Below are 16,451 nucleotides of genomic sequence, written 5' to 3'. Positions count from 1 at the left end.
AAACGTTAAAATAACAAGGAAGCAAAATTTCCTGACAAGAGGCAACTTCCCACAGAAGTAAGACAAATAACATGTGCTGTTTTCTATGCAACATAAGTATACTTTGTCTTCTGGGAAGAGAAATGCAGATCTGGTAGAACTATAGTAAGTCATCTGCGAACCTAATCTCTTGCCTAAGACACAGGAAAAAATAATCGCTCATTATGTGGTGAGTCTTAGAGGGTCCTAGGGGCCTGAAATGGGGAGGTTGCTAAGATTCTCCCAGAACATAGTCCTTGGGGTTGTCAACGCTTTGCATCAGTGCTCTGAAGAACAAGGCCCCAACTTGCTTCTGACATTCCACTGCAGCTGCCAGATCGGCTTGTCTCTGAATCAACTGGGTTTATGTTTTGTTTTTGTTTTTGTTTTTGTTTTTTGATGTTTATTTATTTTGAGAGAGAGAGAAAGAAAAAGAGCAGGGGAGCAGCAAAGAGAGAGGGAAAGAGAGAATCCCAAGCAGGCTCTGCACTCAACACACAGCCGATGTGGGGCTCGAACTCACTAATCACGTGATCACCACCTGAACCTAAATCAAGAGCCAGACGTTTAATCGAGTGAGCCACCCAGACATCCCTGAGTTTATGTTTCTTATCTTTACTTTTTCCAGCAATGCCCCTCACTGACGAGAAGGATGAGTTCAGGCTTGCATTTATATAAACTCAGGTGGTTTTCCAGAAAAGATGGACCTTAACCATTTCCTTGGCCAGTGAACTAAGATCCAGTTGTAGAACTGGGTCTTTTCTGAGAATAGTTTTCATTACATACTCCTTGGGTTCATTGTGAGAACTCCTGGTGGGGGCCTTCAAACAACCAGGAGGAGAAATTGGCTTTGACCCACACGAATGCATAAGGAACTCTCCAATGCTACCCAGGTAGCTCAGAAAGGACAATCTTCCTCAGCTGAGAATAGTATCTGAATAAAGGAGGTTTTCTCTCTGGACTCGGGACTGGTTAGTGGCATTTCCAAAAAAGTCAAGCCTTTGTCTTTCTTTACCCATGACATTAGAAACAGAGAAGAGGGGTACCTGGGTGGCTCAGTCAGTTAAGCATCCGACTTCAGCTCAGTCCATGATCTCATGGTCTGTGGGTTCAAGCCCCATGTCGGGCTCTGTGCTGACAGCTCAGAGACTGGAGCCTGCTTTGGATTCTGTGTCTCCCTCTCTCTGTCCTTCCCCCACTCACACCTGTCTCTCTCTCTCTCTCTCTCTCAAAAGTAAATAAACATTAAAAAATTTTTTTTTTTAATTAAAAAGAAACAGAGAAGAGTGTTGTGTCCCCAAAAATGAAAATGTAAAACGGACTTGATCATATGAAAATCAAGAAAAGCATATTTGCACAATTACCATCATCAGAAACACCATGACTTACACCTTTGGTCTCCCGATTTCATGCATAACCCAGATCTCAATTCGTGTGATTTTATCCTTCTGGAGGTAGGGAACTTCAAAATCTGCAAAAAAACTGAGAAACAGGAAAGGCATTTCTTAAAGTCTTAAAGCAATAGGATACTCTTCCCATTTCGTTAGTTGATTTACACATCACTTTTGTTTTGAGGGGTGTTTTGGGGGGGTATTTTTAGCTTTTATTTTTAGGTGATCTATTTCATTCATGCATTCATCAGCTATTAATGGCAGAAATGTGTAGACGTGGCCCTGATCTCCAGGTCATTCGATTGTTTTGCTTTACTGGAATTTACAAAAGCAAGCATTACACTGGGAATGAAGACAATTTTCTTAAGCCTGCATTTAAAAACACAAAATGAACATTTCGGCATTCTTCGTTGTATTTGTTGATGCTGGTATTCTTACCCTTTCACAGGATAGGCTCCTTTGGGCTCTGAACCGTTCAGCATGACGTGGATCACCCCAGTACTATCCCTCGAATACTGTAAGAAGAAACAACTATTTTGAGTAAATTAACACATGTCATTTTTCAGCTACGAAATGAGCAAGTTTTTGAAACTGACAATCCTCGGGGAGCCCAGGGGGCTCAGTTGGTTAGGCGTCCAACTTCAGCTCCGGTCATGATCTTGCAGTTTACGGGTTCAAGCCCCTCGTCGGGCTCTGTGCTGACAGCTCGGAGCCTGGAGCCTGCTTCGGATTCTGTGTCTCCCTCTCTCTCTGCCCTCCCCTGTTCGTGCTCTGTCTCTCCCTCTCTCAAAAATAAATAAACGTTCAAAAAAGTAAAAAAATAAAAAATATAACTAATGATTCTCAGTATTAGCAAGGATCTACTAAAATTTGGTATTTCCAAACAATTTTGATATTCCATATAGCTGGTAGGGATACAACTAGTGTATCTTGTAAAGCAAATTGCTCTGAAATGTCAAAACCTCATAGACTCAGTGATTCCGTGTTTGGGAATCTACTGAGGAAACAATGTGATTCCAGCATCGTAGCAGCTGAAACAGACTAAATTACACAGCCATTGCAAACAACGTCAAAATCACAGTGGCTTTAAGCAAGAAAGAGTTGTTTCGTGCTCACACTACACGTTTATCACAGGTCGACTGAGGTTTTGCTCCATAAGTCCTCGCTCTGGGACCCAAGCTGATGAAGACTCCATGTCTGTAAAGTCGCTGATTGTCAGGGAAGGGGAAGGGGACGGTGGCAGATCACAGACCAGTTCTTAAAGGTGCCTGCCCGGAAACCACGCACACTCCCTCTCACATCTCTTTGGCCATCGCAAGTCACACCCAAGCAACTTGAACAGTCAGGGAAATGCAAACCATGTGTGTGGAAGATGAGCCAGACATATTTTGTAAAGAACTCTACACAACCCTAGGGACCACCACAAGCACTGTGCACAGAGGTGTGTGTGGCAGTGTTGTCTGTAAGCAACCTAAAATAGGCAACAACAGAGGAATGGTAAGTAACCCAAAGTACTCACATGTCTGAAATATTAGCCAACCATTACTAAAAGTCCACACGAGATTTGCAAAAGTGTAAGAAGCGCTCACATTTAAAACGAAATGCAGGATGACGTAGACTGAGCATGAGCCCTCAATGCTCAAAATAAACGGGCAAAAGTCTGGGAACATTAGTCAACCCCCCAAAATTCCCAAGGAAGGGATAGGTCCAGAGAAGTTCCCAAATCTCCAGTTCAGAATACTACTGCCTGGCTCAGTCCGTAAAGAATACAACTCTTGGTCTTGGGGTTGTGTGTTCGAGCCCCACGTTGGGCACAGAGATGACTTAAACATAAAATCTGAAAGAAAGAAAGAAAGAAAGAAAGAAAGAAAGAAAGAAAGAAAGAAAGAAAGAAAGAAAAAGAATCGTACTGGAACATGCGATTTCCCTGATAAAATGTTTCCGTTAGCGAGGCGGGGGCCGGAAAGGCAGGTGGCAATGAGATATCCACGGCTGGACTTCTTCTCTGACAAAGTGACACCTAATGCCAGCAGCAGCAAAGCGACAGTGCACTTCACGCTGTGTACGTTTTAGCTTGCTTCAAAATAATGTTAATGGTCACGGTTAAACCCACAAATGCCAAAGTCTGGTGACCACTATGCTGAAGGGGTCACCTTTACTTATACACGATGAATTTTTTCTTATCTATATTTTCTATAATTTGTCATTTTTAAAAATAACTTTTTAAGAATAAGTCTAGAAAGAACGTCCAGATATTTCTTCTTCTTTTTTTAAAACATGCTTATTTGTTTATTTTTGAAAGAGAGAGTGTGAGAGACAGAGACAGAGAGAGAATCCCAAGCAGGCTCTGCACTGTCAGCACAGAGCCCAACTTGGGACTTGAACCCATGAGCTGGGAGATCGCGACCTGAGCCAAAACCAAGAGTCGGACAATTAATCGACTGAGCCATCCAAGCGGCCCTAATGTGTCATCTTTTTAATCCTGAGCAGCTACTACATTGATAAGAAAAAAAGGTAATAAAAAATGCATGCAGATATACTGAAGCTATATGACGCAGCGGATGTAAGTCCATGACTCCTCGACTTACGAGCTCTGTAATAAGCCTGGTTAAGTTTCCTGATCCCTTTGTGCCTCATAAGGATCCCTCCCTCATAGGATTGTTGTAAAGATTCAATCATTTAAAATAATAATTATTGGGCACCTGGGCGGCTCCATCGGTTAAGCGTCTGACTGACTTCGCCTTAGGTCATGATCTCATGGTTCATGGGTTCGAGTCCCACATGGGGCTCTGTGCTGACAGCTCAGAGCCTGGAGCCTGCTTCAGACTTTGTGTCTTTCTCTCTGCCCCTCCCCTGCTCACTCTCTCTCAAAACTGAATAAACATTAAAAAAATTTTTAAATAATTATTAACATCTATTGAATGAATACTTCTCTGCTACAATTCAGACCCTCTCCTCATCGTTATGCTAAACTCCTCTCCTTGTGCATAGATGACCCAGCTCATTCCAAGGACTCCTAAAACGTGGGTATGATTCTTGGACTCCCATTCCAGAGTTGGAGAAGGTAGAGGAGATTGGTTTGGAGCACACTCTTTGACGTGGGGCAGGTGCACTGCAAAGAGTACATGGTTTGTTGTTGTTGTTGTTGTTGTTGTTTTACGAGAATGTTGACATTGCCCCTGAGTCACTGTGACGACCAACCCCACATTCAGGCGATGAGGCACCCACAGCCTCCGTGAGCGCTGGCAGCCCAATGCTCACTGAGCGGAGTCTCCACTGGAAACGAAGCCTATGGGTAGTGAGCAAAAGTGGGGTGCCCCCGCTGGCGCAGCAGGAGAGTGCAGACATTAACAGTGCCTTTTGCCTGGAGCAGGCCCATTGCCCTGCTCTAAACCACAACGTGGAAGAGGGTCGAACAAAAGTCACCCTGATTAACAATGGACCCAGTGGACACCTGGGGATCCAGAATGGGACAAAAAGGGACATGGACAGCCCTGAAAGGGGGTGGGAGGTTGTAGGTGATGGGACCCTGAAGCCCACTGGCCTCCTAGTCAATACAGCCAACGGTTAATAGACTATCATGAACTGGTGGCTGTATAGACCTTCCACAAAAGACCATTTCCGGGTCTCCAGTTTACCCTCTGCTCACCTGTCACCTATCACCTCCTCTATCATTAATATCAGTCTCGGGGACATTTCTGACCCCCACATCTCGATCTCAGGTGTCCCAGGAGTTCGCATAAAACAAGGGTCACCCCATTTTACATAGCAGTCAAAACCACATTGATTTAAAATACTAGGGCAGCCGTGGTGTGGTGGTAGTAATAGTGACTAGTTAATATCCTCATCTATACCAACACTCACTGAATGTGTCCCCTGTGCCAGGCGCTGCAGTATTTGGGCTCCTACGTCCTCACACCTCTACGGAGCAGAGTGAATCAGACTGTGCCAAACATGGATGGGAAGAGAGGCTCAGAGAAGTTAAGTCATGACCCGATGGGCCCAGTCTCTGAACCCCACTGTCTCATGTTTGCAGGCCTATACCTGCTTAGCCTCTCGGCTGCCCTCCCCATGCTTACCTGCATAGATGCCATTTTCCAGTAAGAATCCACAGGGTTGTTCTCACAATCTTCTGACGTAGGGCAGGACCGATAATCGAGCCCTAAGGGGAAAACAGACAAACATGTTTCATTCCAAACATTGCATCAGAGAAGAATTAATTTAAAATATTTGCTGGCCCCACAAAATCTATTTAGCTTGTGTTTACAAGTTTGACGTTCACAGTAGTTCTGCCCACCCAATCCACAAGGAACGTGGTGAGGGATCACCCAATCCATGACAGCAGGACAGGTGTCATTTTGCTCAGCACAAACGTGAAGAAGGCAGAGAACTAAGCAGTTAGTGAATGAGTAAGGCTGCCGACCACTGAGCATCAGCATGTTAGCTGGGTTATTTCTTTACTGAAGTTCGGGTGAAATTATTTTTTAAAAAAACTCTTTGCAGGGTGCCTGGGTGGCTCAGTCAGTTAAGCATCTGACTCTTGATTTTGGCTCAGGTCATAATCCCACGCTTGTGGGATCGAGCCCCACATCAGGCTCTACACTGAGTGAGGAGCCTGCTTAGGATTCTCTCTCTCTCTCTCTCTCTCTCTCTCTCTCAAATAAAATTTTTTTAATTAAAAAAAAAACCTTGGCTTTGTTGGGAGAAGTGCTTTCTCCAGTTAGCCCTGGTCTTGGACATAAATAAAACAAAAATACACCAAGAAAGTGATAGTCCTTGGCCAAAAAATAGATATTTTATAAAATTTAAAATATATAACATGTCGGCACAAAAACAGACACTCAGATAAATGGAAGAGAACAGAGAAGCCAGAAATGGACCCACAAACATATGGCCATCTAATCTTTGACAAAGTAGGAAAGAATATCCAATGGAATAAAGACAGTCTCTTCAGCAAGTGGTGCTGGGAAAACTGGACAGCGACATGCAGAAGAATGAACCTGGACCACTTTCTTACCCCATACACAAAATAAACTCAAAATGGATGAAAGACCTCAATGTAAGACAGGAAGCCATCAAAATCCTCGAGAAGAAAGCAGGCAAAAACCTCTTTGATCTTGGCCACAGCAACTTCTTACTCAACACGTCTCCAGAGGCAAAGGAAACAAAAGCAAAAAGGAGCTACTGGGACCTCATCAAAATAAAAAGCTTCTGCACAATGAAGGAAACAATCAGCAAAACTAAAAGGCAACCGATGGAATGGGAGAAGATACTTGCAAACGATGTATCAGATAAAGGGTTAGTATCCAAAATCTATAAAGAACTTATCAAACTCAACACCCAAACAACAAAGAATCCAGTGAAGAAATGGGCAAAAGACATGAATAGACACTTCTCCCAGGAAGACATTCAGATGGCCAACCGACACATGAAAAAATGCTCAACATCACTCATCATCAGGGAAATACAAATCAAAACCACAATGAGATACCACCTTACACCTGTCAGAATGGCAAACATTAACAACTCAGGCAACAACAGATGTTGGTGAGGATGCGGAGAGAGAGGATCTCTTTTGCATTGTTGGTGGGAATGCAAACTGGTGCAGCCGCTCTGGAAAACAGTGTGGAGGTTCCTCAAAAAATTAATAGAACTTCCCTACGACCCAGCAATTGCACTACTAGGTAATTCATCCAAGGGATACAGGTGTGCTGTTTTGAAGGGGCACATGCACCCCAATGTTTATAGCAGCCCTTTCAACAATAGCCAAAGTATGGAAAGAGCCCAAATGTCCATCGATGGATGGATGAGTGGATAAAGAAGATGTAGTATATGTGTACAATGGAGTATTACTCGGCAATCAAACAGAAATGAAATCTTGCCATTTGCAACTACGTGGATGGAACTAGAGGGTATTATGCTAAGTGAAATTAGCCAGTCAGAGAAAGACAAATATATGACTTCACTCATATAAGGACTTTAAGATACAAAACAGATGATCATAAGGGAAGGGAAGCAAAAATAATATAAAAACAGGGAGGGGGACAAAACATAAGAAACACTTAAATATGGAGAACAAACAGAGGGTTACTCCTGTAACCAGAGGGTTACAGGGGGTGTGGGAGGGGGAGGGGCTAAATGGGTAAGGGGCACTAAGGAATCTACTCCTGAAAACATTGTTGCACTAGATGCTAACTAACTTGGATGTAAATTTTAAAATTTTTAAAAATTAAAAAAACATAAAAAGAGTAATATTCTATAAACTTCAAAATTAAAATGTTACTAATATAATATTACATAATCTTTCAAAATTCAAATAAACATTTTTGTGCATATACATATATACATAAAGTGTTAAAATGTATTAATTCTTTAAAATTTTAATAAAAGAATTCAGCAGCCATATAATGGGATCATGTCCACCATTTACTCTATAAAAAAGGAGAAGGTACTCAGTGACAAGTTGTCCTAGAGAGAACCAAACAGGGCAACATATGTGCTTCCGAGGGGAAGTATGGGGAGCTCCCACGCCCCCTCCAGGTCCACCACCCTCCCAGCATCTGCGTTCACCAACTCAGAAACCCTCTGAACCCCACTACACAAGGGTTTTATGAGATTTCATTACACAGACACAACTGATTAAATCGCCAGTTTGGCAGTTAACTCAACCGCCAGCCCCTCTTTCCATCCTGGAGGACAGAGACGGGGCTGAGAGCTCACAGGCTCTAATCAGGCTTTCCTTGGTCTTCCTGGTGACCAACCCCCATGTGAAGCTATTTAGGGGCCCCCAGCCATCAGTCATCTCATTACCCCACAAAAGACACTCTTCTCTCTCCTCAGATTCCCAGGGCTTTAGAAGCTGTGTGCCAGGAAATGGGGACAAAGACCAAACATTTGTTTGTGATTATACCGTACTCTCCTTTCCTTCACGTTCTTTCTCTCACACCCCTTCCCCATTCTCCCCACCCTGCTGCAGGATAGCCACAGACTTCCTGGTCACTGTCCATTGAACAAATGACCATGTGCATTGATCTGAGCCCTGCAATTTTCCATCTCCCCACCAGTGAAAGCCAGAGTCCTCACAGGTCCCATGCTGTCTGGCCTTCCTTTATTCCTCTAGCCTCACAGCCTGTACTTTTCTCTTTAGTCACTGTGGTTCTTGCTGTTCCTTAAATATGCCAGACACCCTTCCACAGATTATTTTACTTGCCTGTGTATTGTTTTATCTCCCATCTATAGTGTAAGGATGGGGTATAATTTGCCTGTTTTATCCTCTGCTGTGTTCCCAGTGCCTACAGGAGGAGGGCTTGGCACAGAGTAGGCTCTCTATGGCTCTGGGTTGGATGAATGGATGACTGGAGGAGAATACACAGAACTGCGCTTAGGCTACCTTTGAACGTGACTCCAATACCCAGGGAGGAGGAATCTCCAGTTTTCTCAAGGGAGCACCCCCTCCCGCCTCCACCTTTCTTGCTCACCCTTGGAGACTCACTGAGAACCAAGAACTGCTGGGAAGCTTCACGGATACCCTGGTCTAGGCTGGTGTCTGTGCTACTGCTTAGGACCTGGCTTTTCCTGCGTCAGAGCACAGCACAGAAGGGAACGTCCCTCACAAGGCTATAAGCGCCCCGAGGATGGGGGCTCTGTTATCCCCAGTTCCCAGAAGGATCTGGGAGATAAAATGCATGAGGATGCATGAGGAGAGTTTTCATTCCCACCAGGCCAGCCCTTGTGACTTTCACTGTGATTTCAGTCTCCAAATGTCTGCCGGCACTTGGCGTGGCATTTAAGAGCACAGGCTTCAGAATCCATCAGGAGAGAATTAACTCCTGGCGCTGCTTCTTCCAGTGATTTAACCTCCCTAAGCGTCCGTTTCCCTTTCTGGAAACTGAGGGTGGTGAGGCCAAGTTGTGCAGGATTGGGAGTGTATGTTCTGGAGTCAGACTGTCTGCCTCTGCTGCTTCCTGGCTGTTCACTCCTCAGCAGGTTTCTTAACCTTGCTGGGCCTCAGGGTCCTCATTTATCAAAACAGGAATTAGGAGAAGACCTATCTCTTGGGGCTGGTGCAGAGATTAAATTAGTTAATACTGTATATGTAAAGTGCTTAGAGAGTACCCAGCAAAAGATAAGTGCTTTCTACCTATTATTGTTATTATTAATTATTATTACCACCTACCTCAGAGGATCTGGGGGGAATCAAATGAGACAAATGCATATGAAAGCATTTAGCACAAATGCACAATATCTACTTAAATGAGAGCTCTTACTTTTCTTTCATTTTTAAGATTTTATGGGGCGCCTGGGTGGCCCAGTCAATTAGGCATCGACTTCAGCGCAGGTCATGATCTCACGCTTCGTGAGTTCGAGCCCCACAACGGGCTCTGTGCTGACAGCTCAGAGCCTGTTTCGGATTCTGTGTCTCCCTCTCTCTCTGTCCCTCTCCCACTCACGCTCTGTCTCTCTCTCTCAAAAATAAATAAACATTTAAAAAACAGATTTTATTTTTTTAAGTAATCCTACACCCAACACGGGGGCTCGAACTCACAAACCCAACGCCGAAATCAAGAGCTGCATGCTCCAACAACTGAGCCAGCCAGGCCCCCGGAGCTCATACTTTTCTTGTGGTTTGTGCAGGAGTCTTACCGGAGGCATTTTCCTGTCGACACCAGCTCAGAAAATCTCCAATCCTGCCATACAGAACATCACACAGAGGCATAAAGCGACGGGCATTCTCTGCATAGCTAGTGACAAGGAGGTGGTTGTTTTCCCAGAACAGGGACTAAGGAAAAAACAAACACAAAATTACCATATAAAATAAAATCAAGGCAGATTTTTTTCAGACACGTCAGGCAGTCCATTGCTCATTCAACTCCAGCTTGCCTGACAACTGAACTTTCTTGTGTCTCTGTTTACCCAGAGAGTATCCCGATATTTACTCCCCTTATTCCTAGGGTATCAGGCAAACATTAACAAAATACTTTCCCAGCAGCGTTTATATAAACATTCCTGGATTTAAAAAAAGATCAAAGGACCTGGGTTTGAATCCTGAGTCTGTTCATACACCAGATGTGTGATCTTGAGCAAAGCATGTAATCTCCCTGTGCCTCAGTTTCAACATCTGGAAAATGGGGAGCATGAGCCCTTTCTCTTCTACCACAGTTGTGTTCAGGATAATATGTAACCACAAAAAAGCACTTCCCAGAGCATAAAGTGCCTCAGAAATATGTGACTTTTATATTATGTTTTACAGTTTCCACCGTAAAGCTATGGTGTTTTCACACAACAGTAATACAAATAACGATATCCCGCTCATAATCTCATTAGATCCTTAGTAGTCCACTTGGTCTATGCCCAGACTGGAAGATTCCTGGGGGAGGGGCTGTTTTGTTCTCTGTTGCACATTGTCCACTTGTTGCCTTAGCACAATGTTCAGCAGGTGGAAGTAAATTGGGAACTATTTCCTGAGTTCATCAGCTAGCACCAAAGAAAGAACAAAATTCATCGTTCCTCTTTTTACTGGCAGGGAGCTGGCAAGGTACAAAATGCAACCTATTTTCAATCTATTATATCACTGAACCTTCCAGCTCTATCAGAAATGATGTTAAGATTTTCTCATTGGTAAACATTATTGTTACCTGATTTTACAATGAAAAATCAGGTTAAGAATTATGTTGTCAGAGAAACAATAAAGGTATCTTTCTTTAAACTCAAGGTATTGTTCTAAGCAAGCATTTTATGTAGATTTTCTCATTTATTTTGATTTTATTAGAACTCAAAACATAAAAAAAAAAAAAATAACTCAGAACATAGACATGTGGTTTTCTTAATGATACTGAACAGATAGAATCTTAAGGTTCCTTAAAATGAGGGATCAGGGGGCACCTGGGTGGCTCAGTTGGTGAAGCATCTGACTTCAACTCAGGTCACAGTCTCATAGTTTGTGAGTTTGAGCCCCGCGTCAGGCTCTGTGCTGACAGCTCAGAGCCTGGAACCTGCTTTGGATTCTGTGTCTCCCTCTCTTTCTGCCCCTCCCCTGCTCACACTCTGTCTCTCCTTCTCTCTCAAAAATAAATAAACATTAAAATAATAATAATAATGATGATAATAATAATAATAATAATAATAAAAGGAGGGATCAGTCTTCTGGGAAGATATTGAGGTTAAAGCCTTTCTGAGTCCCTCAAAGTTCAGACCAAATGGGGCCAGTTGGGACACAGGTTATTCAGAATTGGCTCGGGGCAGAGGCCCAGGAAGAAGGTGTGGCAACGTCCTTATGTGGTGATTCCTGCACAGACTTGTTGACCTAGGAAAGTCCCTTCTGCCCAGACAGGCAGGAGACCCAGGATTACCAGTGAAGATGCCTTCCCATCAGAGAGCTCAGGTGAGTTTGTTGCTTGATTTTTTGGTGATACTGAAACAGGGTCCCACAGGGTCACAGATACTGGCCCAGGCACTATCTATCTCTGTAGAGACAGAGAAGAACATTTTACCTTGTCCCTGGGAATGGAGTGTCTGGAGAGGCTAATAAAAAGTTCATAGTCCGAGGGAAATACAGAACAGGGATCCTTGTCCAGAACCACTTTAAAGGCTTCCCAGATAGCTGTGCAGTTCTTGTCCCTGTACAGAAGTACAAGTTAAAAAAGAAAAGAAAAAAAAAAAACAACGACATCATGATGTGATGTGAAATACTGTCGTTTCTCTCAAAGTTCAACAGCTTTACAAGCAATTTTGCCATTTATTAACTCTGCAGAACTAGGCATGAGAAGGGCAGCAAACTGTCATGTCTCATGCATTAACCCCAGCTCAGAAGAGGAGAAGACAAACCCATGACGGATTTAGGAATCTGACCGTGAAAGTGGTCTCAGAAGGAGTTACACACGTGTTTCAGAGCTAAGGAACCTAAGTCTTGTCTCAGGCTCCCAGAGACCAGCAGAAAAAGCACTGTGCTGGAGGATGACAATTCCAATAAGCCAATGCAGGCCCCCAATTTGAGGTGCCTCTCCATTTAGACCTAAGGTCCATTGTGTCAGGGGCCAGGTGAGATCAGGCTGGTGGACAAGACCTTATAAAACCAGGCATGGGCTCTGTGTGTTGAGAAAAGCTGTTACACCTGCTGCTAATGTTAGTTAGGAATAAGGTCACATCAGGGACCTAATGTCTCATCAGTGAGAAAATAACTATCTTGTTTCTCCAGCATATTTGTTTTCAGCTTCACGAGTCCTTGAGGACCTCACTGTTTCTGGGAACCCTCCAAAGTTACTCGGGAGAGTAGATTCCTTGGGTACCTGGGTGGTGCAGTCGGTTAAGTGTCTGACTCTTTTTTTTTTTTTTTTTAATGTTTATTTATTTTTGAGACAGAGAGACAGAGCATGAACAGGGGAGGGGCAGAGAGAGAGGGAGACACAGAATCTGAAATGGGCTCCAGGCTCTGAGCCGTCAGCACAGAGCCCGACGCGGGGCTCAAACTCACGGACCGTGAGATCATGACCTGAGCCGAAGTCGGACGCTTAACCGACCAAGCCACCCAGGCGCCCCAAGTGTCTGACTCTTGATCTCAGCTCAGGTCACGATCTCATGGTTCGATCTCATGGTTCGTGAGTTGGGAGCCCCACATCAGACTCTGCACTGATGGTTGGGAGGCTGCTTGGGATTCTCTCTCCTCTCTGCCCCTCCCCCACGTGTGTGTGTGTGTGTGTGTGTGTGTGTGTGTGTGTGTGTGTGTGTGTGTCTGCGCGCACGCGTGCACCCTCTACTCTCTACTCTCTCTGTCCCTTTCTCTCAAAATAAATAAACTTAAAGAAATTTTTTAAAAGAGAGAGAGAGAGAGAGAGTAGATGCCTGGGAACACAGATCATAAATGTTCCTGGGAAATTGTAGTTAAGCTAACCCCTTGTAAGCCATGCTGGAAAGATTACAAAGTTTACCAAGTTCCTGTGACCAGCTACCTATTTGTAAGAATAACTGAACAAAATGGTGCGGCTGGCAGTATAAGCAGCTCTGAAGTTTGTGTTAGAGGAGACAGTGCTTTGAGAACTATCCCTGTCTCCTTCCTCGCTGAAAGTAATAAAAAACATTCGCTCAAAAAAACAATCGCTCAAGCCAAGGGATTTGGGCTGATCTATCTGCTGACACGCCCAAGCCGTCACCCTTTGCATCAGGTGACACTGAAGCAGGAAGGATGCCCTCCAGCGACAGCCACCACTCTTGAAGTCCATTCTAGCTTTTCAAAAACATTCCCCAAGGCATTTGTAACTTTTTATGTCTTGTGGTGGGCAGTGGCTATCATGGGTGTTCTGTACACGATTGTCTGCTGTTTTTATTTGTCTGAACCTTGTCACCAAAAAAAAATCCTGGCACAAGAAAAGGACATTATGAAAACAGCAAAAGTAGGTCCAAAGAAGGTATAAAGATTAGTACAAAGCACTGTGCTGGCAAGAGAGACTCAAACTTAGAAAGTCCTCTACCTTAGGGGATCTGATAATGAATTGCCCAAGTCCCGGGACTCACCAATTCCAGCGGAAGGCCCTCTTCCTGGGTCTGACCCCTCTGGCTGAGCACATGCTGTCTGTCATCCAAACTCCCCTCTACCTAAGCCTCACCCTCTAGGCCGACCACCCACAGCCTGCCTCACACACACACACACACACACACACACACACACACACACCGCTAGACTCCCCACTCTCCACATTTGGCTCCCCGCACCTCTAGAACCCCCACTTTCCCCCACCCCTCTCGGGTCAAGATCCTCCCCTTCCCCCCAGGCCCCGACCTTCAGACTCCCCGCGCCCTCCTCACCTCCAGACCTCCCGCCGCCCCCGCCGCGCTCACCGCAGCTCCGGGCTCAGCAGGGAGCTGTACTCCGCGCAGCGACCCAGAAAGATGCTCCGTAGGTGCGGGCTGGTGCCCTCCCCGCGCCACCGCGCGCCCCCTGCGCCCGCAGCGGGCACCAGCAGCAGCGGCAGCAGCGACAGCAGCGAGGACGCGCGCCCCAGGGCTGCCATCCCCCGGACTTTGTCTTCTGGACTCGCTCCTCTCCCCTGCACGAAGCCGGCTCCCTCCAGCTGCGCTCCGCAGACGCGCACCCCACCCCCACCCCCTCGCTGTCCGCCCCTGCCAGCTGCTTCAGTTCCAGGACTGAGTTAGGACTTCACCGGGAACAGGACTCTGGCTCTTGGCTGATCTCCTCCCCCTCCCCTCCCCTCCCCTCCCCTCCCCTCCCCCTCATCCTTCTTCTCCTTCTTCTCTTTTTAAAGATTTTAATTTTTAAGTAATCTCTACGCTCAAGGTGGGGCTTGGGCTCCCAACCCTGAGATCAAGAGTAGCGTGCTCTGCTCTACGGACTGAGCCAGCCAGACGCCCCTTTTGTTCTTCTGCTCTTTTGTTTGTTTTTTTTTTTTTAATGTTTATTTATTTTTGACAGAGACAGAGACAGAATGCAAGTGGGTGAGGGGCAGCGAGAGAGGGAGACACAGAAGCAGAAGCAGGCCCCAGGCTCTGAGCTGTCAGCACAGAGCCCTACACGGGGCTCGAACTCACGGACCGCAGATCGTGACCTGAGCCGAAGTCCGACGCTCAACCGACTGAGCCACCCAGGCGCCCCATCTTTTGTTTTGTTTTTAATTGAAGTGTAATTAGCATACAGTTTCAGGTGTAGGACAATTCTGTACATTACCGCATGCTCACCACACATGTAGTCAACATCTGTCATCACAGGTTATTATAATACTATTGACTACATTCCCCAGGCTATACTTTTCATCTTCCTGACTTCTTTAATTTAGGAGCCCCTTAATCCTTTTTACCTGTTTCGCCCATCCCACCCCCGTCCTGGCAACCGCCAGTCTGACAAACAACAAACAGAAAAACAGGCTCTGGGCTAATATTGGCCAGGAGGAAAGAGCTCCCAAAGAAACAAGGTTGGGGAATAGGCCTGGGAAGTTTAGTCATTGAAAGAAAGATATTTCTGGTCCCAAACTCTGACATCTTTGATAGAAGCCCTCTTTTCTACTGGTCAATGGTGAGTGGGTTTTGTTTTCAGGAAGTAATAACCACAAACACTAATGTTTGTTGAGCTGCTATTATGTGCCAAGCGCTCTATAAGCATAGTTTTCAATTACTTTTCACAACATCCCTCCCAGCTGGGTTTATTATCTCCATTTTATTTATTTATTTACTTATTTATTTATTTATTTTGTTATTTATTTTCATCCCCATTTTAGAGATGAGGAAACGCCGGGAAGTTAAGGAACTTGTGGGAGGTTATAATCTCCCTTCCAGATAAATGCAAACTCCCAGAGGTAGGCAATTCAGACAGCCAGGATTGCCAGAATTGCACTTGGAATTCTGGAGGCCCTAATCCTCAATTCTCACAGTAATGATAGCTGTGAACGGAGTGCCCACAGCAAGCATCTGGTAAACATGGGGAGCTGGCGAGGGGAGGGGTTGGGGGTTCTATAACATTTTATGTGACTCTTTCTCTCTTTTTTATTTATTTTGTTAAACGTGTATTTATTTTTGAGAGAGTGTAAGTGGGGGAGGTGCAGAGAGAATGCGAGACAGGATAGAAGCGGGGCTCCCTGCTGACAGCAGAGAGCCAGATGCGGGGCTAGAACTCACAAACCCAACACACAAACCTGGAGATCATGACCTGAGCTGAAGTCGGACACTCAACTGACTGAGGCATCGAGGTGTCCCATCTACATTTTTTATTTATTATTTTTTTAGTTTTTTGCTTTGTTTTGTTTAAGAGAGAGGGCACAAGTGAGTCAGAGGCAGAGAGAGAGGGAAGTGGGGCTCACCCAAAGCGGGGCTCGAGCTCACTCGATGTGGGGCTCAAACTCAAAACCGTGAGATCATGACCTGAGCTGAAGTCAGATGCTTAACCGACTAAACCACCCAGGCGCCCTGACTCTCTTTTTCATTTGTAAAGTTTATAACCAAAACCCACATTCTCCTGTCCAGTCCTCCCTGACTCAATTCACTTTCCAGAAATGAGCATTTTTAATTATTTCAAAAAAAACCTTTTACTTACTTCTGCGT

The 16,451-nt window shown here is 45.0% G+C and overlaps 1 protein-coding gene across 2 annotated transcripts in view; it reads right to left on the bottom strand.

The window, feature by feature from the left end:
* Positions 1-14,478, bottom strand: part of BST1 (bone marrow stromal cell antigen 1) — a 31,555-nt gene extending 17,077 nt beyond the window's left edge. Inside the window, exons 1-6 of one of the 2 annotated variants that reach the window (XM_060655403.3) lie at positions 14,241-14,478; positions 11,900-12,026; positions 10,053-10,188; positions 5,489-5,571; positions 1,848-1,924; positions 1,408-1,500 (exon numbers count right to left, since the gene is read on the bottom strand). In XM_060655403.3, the coding sequence (XP_060511386.1) occupies positions 1,408-1,500; positions 1,848-1,924; positions 5,489-5,571; positions 10,053-10,188; positions 11,900-12,026; positions 14,241-14,413 (689 nt within the window). In that variant the 5' untranslated portion in view covers positions 14,414-14,478. The remainder of the gene's footprint in view (positions 1-1,407; positions 1,501-1,847; positions 1,925-5,488; positions 5,572-10,052; positions 10,189-11,899; positions 12,027-14,240) is intronic. The other variant, XM_060655401.3, reaches the window with a different exon arrangement.
* Positions 14,479-16,451: the final 1,973 nt, after the last annotated feature.

The sequence above is a fragment of the Panthera onca genome, chromosome B1 (assembly GCF_046562875.1).
Source record: "Panthera onca isolate mPanOnc1 chromosome B1, mPanOnc1 haplotype 2, whole genome shotgun sequence".
Classification (NCBI taxonomy): Eukaryota; Metazoa; Chordata; class Mammalia; order Carnivora; family Felidae; genus Panthera; species Panthera onca.
The sequence above is the reverse complement of the archived record's forward strand: the minus strand, read 5'-3'. Positions and strand labels throughout refer to the sequence as shown.